The sequence below is a fragment of the Nematostella vectensis genome, chromosome 4, assembly GCF_932526225.1.
Source record: "Nematostella vectensis chromosome 4, jaNemVect1.1, whole genome shotgun sequence".
Lineage (NCBI taxonomy): Eukaryota > Metazoa > Cnidaria > Anthozoa > Actiniaria > Edwardsiidae > Nematostella > Nematostella vectensis.
Genome location: NC_064037.1, coordinates 17,206,218 through 17,221,673, shown reverse-complemented (window position 1 = coordinate 17,221,673; position 15,456 = coordinate 17,206,218). Strand labels below are relative to the sequence as shown.

Genomic DNA, 15,456 nt, shown 5'->3' with positions numbered 1-15,456 from the left:
CGTGTTGTTCTCGTGGATATAATCGATGCCAGCAACCTTAAAATTTTTCGCCATACAAAATCACTACGCATAGGTATCTAAAATTTTACAGGCATTTTCCCACGTATCACAAAAAATAGGACAGTAAAGTTCTCCCTTTTGTTTGAACTATCCCGTACAGCTTTGAAGTGATGCAATGACCTATTGGTGGGCTTAGGTTGTCCCTTAAAGAGTTTCCAACACCACTTGGCTAAAGACTGCACAATAAAAACCTCTGCCACGCTTTCGTCTCTTGTTCATGTTCATCTAAAGAAAAATATCAACCGAGCAGTTTACCTCCCTTCTCGGTAGCGAACTCCACAGCAGATGTCAGAGGGTCGTCATCTGAGGGGGGCGTGTTCTCGTCCAGCGAGAACTGGGACGTCCTTGCACGCACGTGCACGCGGTAGTGTTGACCAGGCTCGAGGTCCATCAAGGTATGCTGGTACGTGCCCGGTCTGTTAGGACACGGAATCAAACATTAACAAGCAGCGGCACGTGCTCACCGTGCCATGAGCAAACATGACATTAATTTAGTGTCTATGTCACAGATAAGGGTGATACAATTAAGCTGTAAAATGTAGATTAGCGTGAAATTGATATGGTATCATATAAATAGCGTGATGAGTGTACTGTTGTGTGACGTGCAGGTTGCGTGACGTACTGTTTGCGTGACGTGCAGGATGCGCGGTGTGCTGGCTGCGTGACCTGGCGGTTGCGTGACTAACGTGATTCTTGCCTACCTGATTGTTCTTTGGGGCGCGCCATTGACGAAGATCTGATGCGCGTAGGAGCTGTTGCCGGGCAACCACTCGATCTTGGCAGAAGTGGGCGATATTGAAGTGACGTGGACGTTTTCAGGCGCAACACTAGCGTCTGTTAAGACGTAATAAATAAATTAATAAGTCAGTCAGTCCGTCCGTCAGTTCGTCCATCCGTCCGTCCGTCAGTCAGTTCGTCACTTCGTCAGTCAGTCGGTCGAAACAGGTCGGTCAGTCGGTCGGAACAGGTCGGTCGGTCAGTCGGTCGGTCGGTCGGCCGGTCGGTTGGTCAGTCAGTCAGTGTGCGATGGTGTTCGAATCTTTGAAACCACTTTGCGACCGGCTGCGATTGTACGGTCAAATTAGCTGCAATCATATGGGAACTAGCTAATACAACCGTACGATCGCAACGGATCACCTGCCCTACTCTAGCTACTAGCGCACCTTTGCCGATTGTGAGCATGGCCTCCTGGTCAAATGACTCCTCTCCGCGGGTTGTCAAAGTCCGCACAGATATGCGATAAGTCTGCATCAAGAGAGAAAATGACGAAATAGTAAGTTAGTAGGAAAGAAACACGAGACGGAAAACAAACACAGGACAATGATAAGCAAGCGGTACATCCAAACACCGAGCACCGTGCGACAATCAGATAATAATCAAATGACAGCCGTGTCGTAATCTGTGCCGTGCTAAGCCGTGTCATATTCTGTGCCGTGCTAAGCCGTGTCAAATTCTGTGTCGTGCTAAGCCGTGTCGTGTTCTGTGCCATGCTAAGCCGCGTCGTATTCTGTGCCGTGCTAAGCCGTGTCAAATTCTGTGTCGTGCTAAGCCGTGTCGTGTTCTGTGCCATGCTAAGCCGCGTCGTATTCTGTGCCGTGCTAAGCCTGTCGTGTTCTGTGCCGTGCTAAGCCGTGTCGTATTCAGTGCCGTGCTAAGCCGTGTCGTATTCTGTGCCGTGCTAAGCCGTGTCGTATTCTGTGCCGTGCTAAGCCGTGTCGTATTCTGTGCCGTGCTAAGCCGTGTCGTGTTCTGTGCCGTGCTAAGCCGTGTCGTATTCTGTGCCGTGCTAAGCCGTGCCGTATTCTGTGCCGTGCTAAGCCGAGTCGTATTCTGTGCCGTGCTAAGCCGTGTCGTATTCTGTGTCGTGCTAAGCCGTGTCGTATTGTGTGCCGTGCTAAGCCGTGTCGTATTCTGTGCCGTGCCAAGCCGTTTCGTATACTCTGCCAAGCCGTGTCGTATTGTGTGCCGTGCTAAGCCGCGTCGTATTCTGTGCCGTGCCAAGCCGTGTCGTATGCTCTGCCAAGCCGTGTCGTATTGTGTGCCGTGCTAAGCCGTGTCGTATTCTGTGCCCTGCCAAGCCCTGTCGTATTCTGTGTCGTGCTAAGCCGTGTCGTGTTCTGTGCCATGCTAAGCCGCTTCGTATTCTGTGCCGTGCCAAGCCGCTTCGTATTCTGTGCCGTGCCAAGCCGTGTCGTGTTCTGTGCCGTGGTAAGCCGTGTCGTATTCTGTGCCATGCCAAGCCGTGTCTATGCTCTGCCAAGCCGTGTCGTATTGTGTGCCGTGCTAAGCCGTGTCGTATTGTGTGCCGTGCTAAGCCGTGTCGTGTTCTGTGCCGTGTTAAGCCGTGTCGTATTGTGTGCCGTGCTAAGCCGTGTCGTGTTCTGTGCCGTGCTAAGCCGCGTCGTATTGTGTGCCGTGCTAAGCCGCATCGTATTCTGTGCAGTGCTAAGCCGTGTCGTATTCTGTGCCGTGCTAAGCCGTGTCGTATTCTGTGCCGTGCCAAGCCGTGTCGTATTCTGTGCCGTGCTAAGCCGTGTCGTATTCTGTGCCGTGCTAAGACGTGTCGTATTCTGTGCCGTGCCAAGCCGTGTCGTATGCTCTGCCAAGCCGTGTCGTCACTAGTCATATATAATAACACTATGGGCATCTTAGTGTACCTTGTCAGGGTCTATGTTCTCTATGAGAGCCTTTGTTCGGTTACTGCCCTTCAACATCATTCGCATATCTCCATTCACGTAGACCCCGTAGCCTCGGATCTCCTCTGACGGTAGGTCAGGAGCCTTCCAGTTAAGAAGCACGCTCCGTGTGAACTGGCGCTCGAGAGAGACACGCTTTGGCGATGGTATTCCTTTGGAAACACAAGGTTTAGCCTAGAGGCTTCTGGGAAACAAATAGCGGGTATCAAGGGAGTCGCTGACTTACTCGCAGGCTCGAAGTCGGTGTCGTCACTTGTTACGCCATCCTGGCTGAGCAGCACCTCACGTGACTCTTCTGTCACGCTCCCGCCATCGTCCTCTTCCTCCTCCACGATGTCGGCGAGGTTTGCGTCCTGGATGTGCTCCACATTCAGCCGTAAGTTACGATGAAGTTTGCCTACAGGAACACATGGTACTATTTGTGTCAATAATTTCGTAACAAATAGAACTTTCTAGGATTGAATGCATTATTATAAAATTATGAGTCTAAAATCTGTTTCAATTTTCAATTTATAACTTCGAGTACTATTTTACTTTAATTTTTTAACCTTGAGATTATTCTATCAATGATTAAAGATGTTTATCGACGAATTTATAGTTTTAACGTGCAATTTACAGTAGCCTTGACTTTTAGATTTCAAAACGACATCACACGTAGAACGATTAAATTTTACCCGAAAATTGGAGGAGTTTAACGGGCTCCAGTAGGGCCTTCTGGGTAAGAACAGCGTCGGCTGCGTCTCGCCGTCGAAGAGCTTCTACTTTAGATAACATTTACACCAGTTAACATTTTACGTATTCCCTCCCGTGACGCCCTTAAGCGACCATTTTATACTTTATGTTGCACTAATGCTTGGCACGAATTATAAGGGAAATAATTTCAAAATACTTTATCGTGTTTATCCACTAAGTATTTAATGAAGTCATTTAAGAAAACTTATCTTGTGAAACAAGAAGGCTTTTGTCCAGGCGCACTGAACAAAGGTGAATGGTAACACTCACAACCGTAACCTCGTGTTTAATCGCCTATCTGTGCACTACATCCACATGGGTAGCGGACAAATGAACTTACGTTCGGCTTCCTCCTCTTCACTGCTGTCATACGCTTCGTCTGCAAAACAAAACGAAGACGCAGATAAAGACGGAAAAACTACTATCATGGAATGCCGTAGTCATAAAAACAATAATCCTAGCATCCGTCAACGTCAGCACAGTAAAATGGTCGATTCTGTCATTATCATCGGCAAAGGCATAGCTACCATATATACCATAGATATCATATCCCTATCACCCCATAAGCTATCATATCACTATCACCACATAAACTACCATCATATCACTATCCATATCACTATCCATATCACTATCACCCCATAAGTTATCATCATATCACTATCACCACATAAACTATCATATCACTATCACCCCATAAGCTACCATCATATCACTATCCATATCACTATCACCCCAAAAGTTATCATCATATCACTATCACCACATAAACTATCATATCACTATCACCCCATAAGCTACCATCATATCACTATCACCCCATAAGCTATCATCATATCCTTATCCATATCACTATCACCCCATAAGTTATCATCATATCACTATCACCCCATAAGATATCATCATATCCTTATCCATATCACTATCACCCCATAAGTTATCATCATATCACTATCACCCCATAAGTTATCATCATATCACTATCACCCCATAAGTTATCATCATATCACTATCACCCCTTAAGTTATCATCATATCACTATCACCCCATAAGCTATCATCATATCACTATCACCCCATAAGCTACCATCATATCACTATCACCCCATAAGCTACCATCATATCACTATCACCACATAAGCTATCATCATATCACTATCACCCCATAAGTTATCATCATATCACTATCATCACATAAGCTATCATCATCGTTCAGTGTTTACCAACTCACCTGTTCCGTTCATCATCCACGACATCTCATCTTCATCTACAAAGCGAAGTATTACAACGTGACTACATTACGCTGATTAAACAACAAAAACCCTTCATTATATACGAGCTTGCTACACTCAAACGACAAGTAGGCATTCTTGTTAATATGTAAGAATATGATAAACCAAATATTGACAGTCGAATCTATCAAGTTTTCGTCTTTATCAAGATTTCTTCAGGACTTTTTTACTTCATTCTAAGTTAGGCATTTTGCCATTATGGTCTTTATGGAGGGAGGCCCGATGTCAACTTGCTTTACTTACCAGCAACTTTCTCCACGAAATTGGAAGGGACCAGCCCTCGCTGACCATCCATGAGCTCGCCAACATAGAACCCATCCTAGAACACAAGAAAAATGGACACCTCTCAAATAGGTACCGAAATCTAAAATGTTTATAAAGTTTAATAAAGTACTCTTGTCATCTTGTTTGTGTGTTTGTTAACTCTTCAATTTGCATGATTTCACAGCATGCTGTGAAATGTTCTAATAATACCCAAAAATGTTCTAATAATACCCCAATGAATACAAGCTTTTCCTACCCCCCTCCTTTTGACCTCTCTCCCTCCCCTTCATACCTCGTCTACGTCCCCAAATATGTAGAGATAGTCCCCGGCCTGGAATGCAAGCTCTTCTTGTGGCGCATCGTTTGGCGAGTGTTGTTGTGGGTCATAGCTGTAGCGCGCTATGTAGACCGCCAAGTGCTCCCCCTCTACCTCCTCCTCGGGATTCGTTTGCCCCTTATCCGGGACATCCAGAGAAACATCACTTCTACTGGCGTCTGCTTGCATTACTCGCTTTCCTGCAAAAAACGAAATGGATATCATTTGCTTATAATTTTGCTTGTTGTAAAATGAAATCTATATGGCAAAGGGCCGTAGTTAAATCGAGAAAATCGATATAAGAACAAGGCAAACACATGATAAGAAAATCAAACAATTACATTCTCTAACGCATCCATTCTTGTGGGAAGTGGCTACCTGGCTAGAGCAAATGAGTTTTGAAGATGCAAGTAATAGGCGCCGGTAAAGATACTGGATTATCGAAATGAACACTCTAGCTCCATTCACCTTTGCTTCTCGCGCTCCTATGAACACTCTAGCTCCATTTACCTTTGCTTCGCGGGCTCCTACTAGTTGCTGTGTCGTCCGAGTCCTTTGGCCGATTCGGACCGATACTGTCGTCCATATCGACCACACACTGGCTACCATCATTATCCTCGAGGTCACCTGGCAACAAAGTTGGTCCGTTAAGTGTTAGAAAAGGAGTTGAATGGGGCCTCTCACCACAGGTGGCCAAGTGTGTTAGCGCGTCAGCGAATGGGGCCTCTCACCACAGGTGGCCAAGTGTGTTAGCGCGTCAGCAAATGGGGCCTCTCACCACAGGTGGCCAAGTGTGTTAGCGCGTCAGCGTATGGGGCCTCTCACCACAGGTGGCCCAGTGTGTTAGCGCGTCAGCGTATGGGGCCTCTCACCACAGGTGGCCAAGTGTGTTAGCGCGTCAGCGAATGGGGCCTCTCACCACAGGTGGCCCAGTGTGTTAGCGAGTCAGCGTATGGGGCCTCTCACCACAGGTGACCCAGTGTGTTAGCGCGTCAGCGTATGGGGCCTCTCACCTCTGCTGAAACGGGTTCGATTCCCGGTCGAGACATGGATAGTATCTTTCTGTTTCACGGCCCTGAATTTGACTTGTTGAACGGATGTGAGCTTTCTAGAAGCTTGTGTTTCTCAATTCTCCAGGAATTGACGTTCATAATAGGATTTTAAATGTGAAGCGCTTTAGAACATGGTTTGTATAAGCGCTATTCGTGTGGTCTACGATTGGGTTTTGGATGGGTGTGGCTGTAGATTGGGTAGAATGTGATCTTCGTACATATCAAATGTGACACCTGATCACCTTCTACGTAGTAAAAAAAACATGAATACAACTATTTAAAATAAGGTTGCACTTGAAGTATCCAAGTTTCGTAGCTCATAGTGCTGTATGGGTGTGTCGGCAAAGCGTATATAAATCCTTAGATAGATTTGCAGATTTGTAGCATTATTGTTCATGTGCATGTAAACATGGTTACCGGAGACGAGGATTCAGCCATTTATGCATTACCCATGAATCACAGCGGGCTACCATACCTGTTTCCTTGAGGGCAACTTTAGTCGAAAAAGCCATTACACCTATTTCAAAAAACCTTTAACAATGCAAACAGCAAATGACGATTGGAAAATGGAAGAACGACTACCGAAGGTTTCATGAGTCTCATTTTATTAATTTTTTTTCAAATGAAGGAGAACTGCCATTTGCAATTCGCCGTTTGCATTAGAAACGTTTCTTGGAATAGGTGTATATACGGAAGGAATATATGCACACAACATCTGTCATAAGCGGCTATACTGTGCAAATAGACATCTCACCCATATCACCGTCTGCAACACTGCCAACCTCCCGACTAGCATCGCTTTCATACGAGCGGTCATCGGAGGCACTCGCTGTGCTGTCGTCACTAATCGCTGCTTGGCTGATTCTTTGGGATAGCGTCAATATGTCATCGTCTGGTTCCGAGTTCTGCGAGGCACCGCTGGACCTTCGGCCTGCAGGCTTCTCTTTGTAGCCTGTGGAAGGAAAAAGGAAAAGCTGATATACTGCAGAACATCATGGAATATTTCGAACAGCTTTTTTATTTTTAATTTGGAGCTATAAACTGATTTGACGATTATGTTTTGTTATAAAATGTTTTTTTTCTCCTTGACGTTATTTTGGCTACTCACTAGATGATGCGTCATCTTCGCTGTCACTCATAGCGAGCTGCCTGATGCGAGATGCGGCAGTTTCCAAAATGTCACCATTTGACGTGCTGACTTCGTCTCCGCTGCTCTTACCGCTGCGTGGTGTCACCGAGGGCTCAGCAGCGTTGGTGGACTTGCGCGCTGAAAAAGTATATATTAGTATAATACAATATAAGTATATATTATATAAGATAAACCAGGTATGGAGCCGTTCCCTCCCTTCGTCGGAGGGAACGGCTAACGCTCGAAACGTCAGCGCAACCACTCTGTTTCACAAATGCGTTTAACATACCTTTTCAACCTTGTGTTGATTCATACCTTGTCTACACCACGCCTACGCAGACCATCATGGGAGGCCATCATGGGAAGGGGGAGGGTCACACTACTGATAAACTGTGATAACTGGGGAGGGGGAGGGTCACACTACTGATAAACTGTGATAACTGGGGAGGGGGAGGGTCACACTACTGATAAACTGTGATAACTGGGGAGGGGGAGGGTCACACTACTGATAAACTGTGAAAACTGGGGAGGGGGTAACCACACCCCTACTTGTCATTTCCTGATAATCCCAGAAAAGGAATCTTGGGGACCGGGGTACGGCTTGTCGCTACTTGTCATTTCCTGATAATCCCAGAAAAGGAATCTTGGGGACCGGGGTACGGCTTGTCGCTACTTGTCATTTCCTGATAATCCCAGAAAAGGAATCTTGGAGACCGGGTACGGCCCAGAGGTGAGGAAGCAAGAAATTCACTGGGTGCGATTACCTCAGGTTCTGCACCCGGTTAAGGTGCCTCAGCTTGTCACTACTCTGTCGACTACTTTTGGAGAAGACACATCATTATTTCAGCAACTTACCAGCAGGTAAGGATACTGCCCCAGGCGTTGGCTGCGTGTTTTCGGAAGTCTGTGTAGCCTTGTGCAGAGTATTGATGTTGGAACTGCGGCTGCGCAGTTGCTCCAGTTGCAGCGTGGCCGTCTCGTACTTATCGGTGGTTTCCAAGCATCTCTGTTCCAGGCTTCGCACGTCCTTTTCCAGCGCTGTGACCGCGAGATGGTGTATTCGAGTCGACTCCTCTTGGATCTGGAGAAAGAAAATAGAAAAAAATAGTCATAATACTGTATGACATGTCCAGCTACATAGTTAAATATGTGTAATGTTTTATGAGACTTTCTTAGTAATACCCAAAATTGTTTAGTTTGTCTTTAGAACAAATAAGCACTAGAGGGGCAAAGGGATGTCAATGAAACACTAGTCTAGCCGTAGACATGGCAAGAAAAAGGCCTCCAACTCTCTTTGCTAAAACTGCGATATAAACCGAAAACAAAATCTACCAAAAACCAGTACTAGACTCCGTCAAATTTTCGTCTTCAATAAGACTTCTTCAGCTCAGAAACAAGGTATATAAACGACATGACTTTTATTGTTCTTAAATGATTGATTTATTCTTAGGCCAGATTGTAAAAAAGCTTTTTTTAAAATAGGAAATTAAACTGATTTTTAGCTAAAGTGACGAGATGTGTGCATCTTATTCGGGTCTCATGATTACATAGTAGCACACCTTGTGTAGCTAAAGGGGATCTCATGATTACACAGTAACACACCTTGTGTAGCTGCCTGATCTCCAGTTCTCTCTCATTCAGCTTGTCCAGGCTTGTCTTGTGCTTCACTTCGAGCTCCTTCCTCTGATGTTCAGATGCTTGCAAATCCTTCACACAAAACATAAGTTAGCACTTACAAATCCTACACACAAAACATAAATTAAGGTAATTCCCTTGAGATAGTTCTACAACCCAGAATTTTTTAAAAGTTGGCATAATCAAATATTGAAGCGATTTTAAGTAAAAAAACGTGGCCTTTTGCTTGTTTTCTTGTACAACTGTGGCGCGCAAGCGCACTTAATACCGGATAATTCGAACAAACAGCGCGCGCCACTATGCGCAGAAGGGGTGCGCAATTCAAGGGAATTACCTTAACATCATACAGTAAGTTAACACTTGCAAATATTACAGAAAATATGAGTTAACACTTGCAAATCCTACACACAAAACCTGAGTTAACCCTTACAAATCCTACACATACACAGGACATGAGCTAATGCTTGGACATCCATCATATACACATCATGAGTTGATGCTTGGAAGTCCTATACACACAACATGAGGTAATGCTTGGAAGTCCTTTACACACAACATGAGGTAATGCTTGGAAGTCCTTTACACACAACATGAGGTAATGCTTGGAAGTCCTATACACACAACATGAGGTAATGCTTGGAAGTCCTTTACACACAACATGAGGTAATGCTTGGAAGTCCTTTACACACAACATGAGGTAATGCTTGGAAGTCCTATACACACAACATGAGGTAATGCTTACAATTCCTACACTCTCAACTTGAGTTACTTGACAGCGAAAGAACTGGAAATCGTGAATCATAAGCATTGTGGTCATTTGCCTCTTACCAATGGGCCAAATTTTCAATTCATATATCTGTAATGAAGTCCATTACACAATAATACCTCTTTGAAATGCAGGAGTTTGTCAACCTGCTCTCTAAGCTTCTGGCATTCCTCTTCAGCTGCCAATTTCTCCTTTTCTGTCTCCTCAAGGTCTTCTTTAAGAAGAGATATTTCTTCTTCCATCTGCAAAGCAAAGATAGCAAGATTATTAACATAAGTTTATTCATAGCTGTGCTACGTATAACAAATAATAACTTACCTGTTTCATTTCTTTGACCTTCTTGCTCAACTCTGAATTCTTTTGATGTAACATTGTGCACTTTGCAGCAAACCTTTCTCGCTCTAGTTCCAGTTTTGAGCACTTGACTTGCTTATCATCAATGTCTTGCTGTAGTTTCTCACACTCCTTTTCTTTTTCAAGTAGAATGGCATTCTGATGAGTAGAAAAATAAAATTCTATATGAATAATAAAAAAACTGTTGTCATCAAAAGACCCTGAAGGGTGACTCTGAACCCTATCGCAGAGACACTAAAAAATTTATTATACTATTATACAGGGGGTGCACTTGCCCTACTGGTATACTATTACTATTATACAGGGGGTGCACTTGCCCTACTGGTATACTATTACTATTATACAGGGGGGTGCACTTGCCCTACTGGTATACTATTACTATTATACAGGGGGGTGCACTTGCCCTACTGGTATACTATTACTATTATACAGGGGGGTGCACTTGCCCTACTGGTATACTATTACTATTATACAGGGGGGTGCACTTGCCCTACTGGTATACTATTACTATTATACAGGGGGTGCACTTGCTCCCCCTGTCTTGCAAATGCACACAGCATTTTCACACCAATTTTTGTCCCCAATCTCATCACTCTTTACCACAAATCCTGTTTCAATACCTGGAAACTAAAAGTCACATCAATGATCAGTCCCATCTCACACCCTGCTGTGTGCCTTTGATAATGGTCCAAGAATCATACTTGAAGAAAGACATTACTGCAAAAGCTTACCAATCTCACAGTTTCCTCTTCAGCTGTTTTAAGTTTTGCTGACTCAGTTTTCAATTTCTGTTCAATTTTCAAATGATCCTCCAGACCAGATGAATCGGGGAGAGGAGTGGGGGATGAGCTTGCAACAGATGTCTCTGCAAGCCTTTTCTCAAGGAGCAGCCTCTCTTTTGTTGTTTGTTTGATAATGGACTGCAGTTCCTTAAGTTTGTCACTCTGGTAAATGGAAATAAGTACATGAGCAAGTAAGTAAGGGAGCAAGTAAATGAGCACAGTTTAGAAGCCCACAGTTTTAGAAGCCCCATTTGCCATTGATCATTTGCAAAGAAAACTTCTCTTGATTATCACAATGCAGCAGCAGAGGTTAAACAAACCAATGTTAACCGATGTTGTAGATTACTCATCAAAATCAAATATTTTTACAAATACATGTAATTACAATAAATGACTAATAGGCAAAAAAAAGGATCACCCAGCTGTACAAAATTCATGTTGTTGATATTCTTTAGCAATTTAGCACTTCTTCAAAGTCAAGCTTTGATTTAAATATTAAGTACATTTATATTCATACTTACTATGCTTACAGCCTGGATTACAATTCCTTAAGTACAAATCTTGGGGAACTATGTGTTTAATGAGATTTTCAAAGGTGATGCATGCTGTGGATATACTAGAACATACTAGACAAAGCCAGAAATGAAAGTACTACCAACTAAATAGTGTAAACTGGGAGATTGTAGGGAAATATGTAGATGAGGGATCTAAGGAATAGAGGTAGGGGAGGGATCTAACGTACTTAACTGCAGATTTCGGCTGGGGTTTTATGACTATAAAGTTATCAAGGTCAAAACAGCCGACTGCAGCAGAACTGAAGTTTGCGGAAAAATCTAGGATGCGCCTGTTATAATTTTGCCGCAGAAAATGTTGCATACTTTGGAGGAGATCAGGGGAAGGGACCCACACTGCCTGTAAGACCTTATCACCAATGGCGCATTTGTAGGAAGGGGAGCATACAATTGAGGGCAGGGGGGTAAGGTTTATTTTCTTTTAGTATATTGTGAATTTTAAAAGCGATTAATTGCAAACTGTGAATGCTGTGTGCCATGATTCTGAGTGGTGAAACTTTACGAGAGTGGATCATGATTTGCAGTGTGCACTAAAAAATCTATGAATCTAGGTTCTGTACTTTGGATTGCTTTTTGTGGAGCAACTGCTAGTTTTTGTGAGACATGTTGGCCTATACATCAAATTAGTGAACCAACATAGCTAGATAATCAGATGAGCTATGTAGTAGCTACATACATTGTTGTCTCCTGAGAAATGCTCTTTTCGAAGGATTTCCAGTTCGTTGTCTTTTGCCATTTGAATCCTGGCATGTTCCGCAAGATCTTTGGCCCTCTGCCGTGCAAACAACTTCTTCATGTGCTCAAGTTCAGCTGTATTGTCTGCTTTACTGTTTGCCTGTTTCTGCAAAATACCAGATATAATTTCTTTGTGATGTTATCCCTGCATTAATAGCTTTGAATTCAAATGTAGAAAAAAATAATAACTAACTGCAAACTTACCAAAATTGCATTTTTCTCATCCTGTAGTTTCTTGGCTTTATCCTCCAGTTGCCTTGCTATAGAGACAAGTTCTGAATTCCTCTTTTTCAGCTTTCTTATTTTTTCCTCTCCCAAGCTAGTTGCCTTTTGATTCCCAGAGTCTTTAGAAGCATTTTGTTTCTATGAAACATGATTCCAAGATAAAACACATTAGCAGTGCAGAGGTAATATCAAATGATCACTAGACAAACACCCAGAATCAAGATAAAACTTGAATAAAAGCAGTAATAGATACGAACCTCAAGTATTCCACACTTCTTCTCCAGCATGTCTAGCTTAGCTTGCAGTTCTGCATTCTTCTTCCTGAGCTCTCTCTCTTTATCTTTGTTAATTTTGGCATTCTATAAAATAAAGAAGGAATCAAATAACAAGATAACATATGTAAAACAGAGCAAAGGTTTGCCCTAATTCTATTTTGTTAGTAATTACAATAAATAGTAACCTTATTTAAATATGTTAATTGTCACTAGGAAGCTAAACCCATAATGGATTACATTTTTATTTTTCTAAAATTATAACCAAAAATAGTTTCTTTGTGTTCTGGTTTAATAATTTGGTGCAACTAGACAGAACAATCGCCTAAACACACTGTACTTATATTCAAACTAAAAATTAATGGACATTTAATAAAACAGCAACAACATAATAGCAATGGAAACACAATTTTCTTATAGCATTCAGACATAAAAAAAAGAAGCGAAACATAGCTAAATATCATGGTACAATTAATGTCAATATGCAAGAATCTAGAGGATGATAAAGAAAACAAAAATTGCTTGGTAATATTGATGAGGCAAATGCTTTTAAAATTGTATTGCATACATAGTATCAATTTAGTAATTTTGTTTTTTGTGGTTTTATCACTAACAACTGCTGGTTGTTTTATTCGGTAGCTTTGACTAACACAGGAGGTATATGAAAACAATGTTTGTTACACATTAGAAGTCAAAATAAAGAAGGGCTTTAGTTATTAATGGCACCCCTTGCATCCTGCAGGCAAAATTGGCCATTATTTCAAAGTTGCAATGCCTTTGAACAAGAAATACAGAAAATAAACAGTTGAAAAATTGCAAATTGTTAAAAAATATTGTACACAAAGACTGCACTATAATTTGATCATATGGAACCATATATAATTTCACGCATTGTTAGCCAAATGGGGTGAATAAACAGTCACATTCATACAACAACAATAACATAAGCCGCTTTGCAATTCGAACGAGTGATAAAATTAGCACTTAAATGGCTTTCTAGCCGATATTATGTTGCCAATCTTGCCAAGGATACCATTTTGCGGTCATTGTAATCAAGATAAGATAGGAAATCGCTGACTTTGGGATTTTTCCGCCGCAGTTCCGTAACCAAAATGATACACAAGTTTACACTGCAAAGTCAGACATCAAACAATCATAACACGAGCCAAACATGGAACCCAATAAAATGCTCTTGAACAGACATTTCACATAATAGACAAGAAAAACGAAAAGATGAGAGAGATGAGTTAAATCTGTAAACAAAACAAATATAAAGCGGACATGGTGGTCAGTAACGATACATTTTCGCGTGATAACTGATAACAAACACATGGTGCGAAAAATGCTGCGCTAAGTGTTGCCTGTAGTAACACGAATTTCTGTAAAGATCTCCCGCTTTACATTCGTGATATGTGCTGTTAAAATAAGTTCTAAGCACTCACCGACTCTGCCGGTTCCGGTGTCATTTCCACAGTGGAAGATAGAGTCCCAGTTAAAGACCTTCGCGGAGATTCTAACAAACTCCATTCGGTAGAGGCTTTTCGATGCCGTATTTCCTCCTTTTCGGCTTCAAGTTTTCTTGTCAACTGGTCTTTGAACGCAAGCTCGTTGTTCTTTTCCTCCAAGGCTTTTTCAACGTCTCGAATCTGTTGGAATTCTTTAGCAACTTCGCGTTTGGATTGCCTTATGAGCTCGTTTACTTCGCGTTCATGTTCAGACTTCATCCTACGAATGAGCTCAGCCTTTTCGAAGTCGGCAGCAGTTTTAAGTCTTAAGCTTTCCTCTGCCTTCCTTTTTTGTTCTTTTAAATCGTGAATTTCGTTTCTAAGCCTACGTTCGAAGTCCCCTGTCTCATCTCTACTTTTCTCTACCAATTGCCTCCTGTTTTCCTCTTCCAGGCGTTTATTTTTATCCTTTTCCTCTGTGATTTGTGCCTTTAATGCCTTGCATTCTTCGTCTTTAAATTTGACGATTTGTCGTAGTTCATTGTCTTTCTCCTTGGTTATTGAATCCCGAACTCTTCTGAGCTCTACGGAGTGCTCGCCGTGCAATCTTTTAGTGACGCTTTCAATAGCTCTCTGCCTATCTCTCTCAAAGTTTTCATGGTTCCTTTTGATTTCGTTAGTTTTATCTCGATGCACTTGTTTAAGTTTAGTCCTTTCTAATTCAAGCTCTGCTTTTAATTTTGAAATCAGTCTCCTTTGCTCTTCAACGGTTTTCCGAGTACTGGACGATGGAGTGTGTTCCCTGTCAACCATAGCTATCCCATTTGCAGAAGGCATCGGCATAACTAAACGCCAAACCACTCCAAATAACTGGAGCTTGCTGAAAATCACTTCCAGCTATTCCTCGTTATCAGTCACTTACTCGGCACAAAGAAGAGATCGGGAGCCAAATCCAACACACGCGCAACATCATCGGCTAAATTTGTGCATTCCATGCCGAACCCCATGCAGAAACGTTAGAACTGAATAGGCAAGAATTCCCTAATAGATTCGAACACATGATCAATACAAATTGCCGAGTTGTTATAAAACTTGCGAACGCTAGCCACTCACTCCATTTTTGTGTGTAA

General features: G+C 42.5%; 1 protein-coding gene across 5 annotated transcripts in view; it reads right to left on the bottom strand.

The window, feature by feature from the left end:
• LOC5511311 (peripheral-type benzodiazepine receptor-associated protein 1) overlaps positions 1 to 15,456 on the bottom strand; it is a 23,677-nt gene extending 8,221 nt beyond the window's left edge. For 2 of the 5 annotated variants that reach the window (XR_004295834.2, XM_032380600.2), the window contains exons 1-22: positions 14,324 to 15,456; positions 12,867 to 12,968; positions 12,589 to 12,747; positions 12,326 to 12,490; positions 11,027 to 11,239; positions 10,260 to 10,433; positions 10,061 to 10,183; positions 9,143 to 9,247; positions 8,396 to 8,621; positions 7,520 to 7,678; positions 7,166 to 7,363; positions 5,870 to 5,986; positions 5,336 to 5,559; positions 5,023 to 5,098; positions 4,719 to 4,754; positions 3,829 to 3,867; positions 3,431 to 3,517; positions 2,983 to 3,153; positions 2,718 to 2,908; positions 1,224 to 1,305; positions 762 to 894; positions 316 to 476 (exon numbers count right to left, since the gene is read on the bottom strand). Coding sequence is in view for 4 of the 5 variants with exons in the window: in XM_032380600.2 (XP_032236491.2) it covers positions 316 to 476; positions 762 to 894; positions 1,224 to 1,305; positions 2,718 to 2,908; positions 2,983 to 3,153; positions 3,431 to 3,517; positions 3,829 to 3,867; positions 4,719 to 4,754; positions 5,023 to 5,098; positions 5,336 to 5,559; positions 5,870 to 5,986; positions 7,166 to 7,363; positions 7,520 to 7,678; positions 8,396 to 8,621; positions 9,143 to 9,247; positions 10,061 to 10,183; positions 10,260 to 10,433; positions 11,027 to 11,239; positions 12,326 to 12,490; positions 12,589 to 12,747; positions 12,867 to 12,968; positions 14,324 to 15,169 (3,787 nt within the window). In the remaining variant the exon portion in view is untranslated. The other 3 variants (XM_032380601.2, XM_032380602.2, XM_048726951.1) reach the window with 3 other exon arrangements.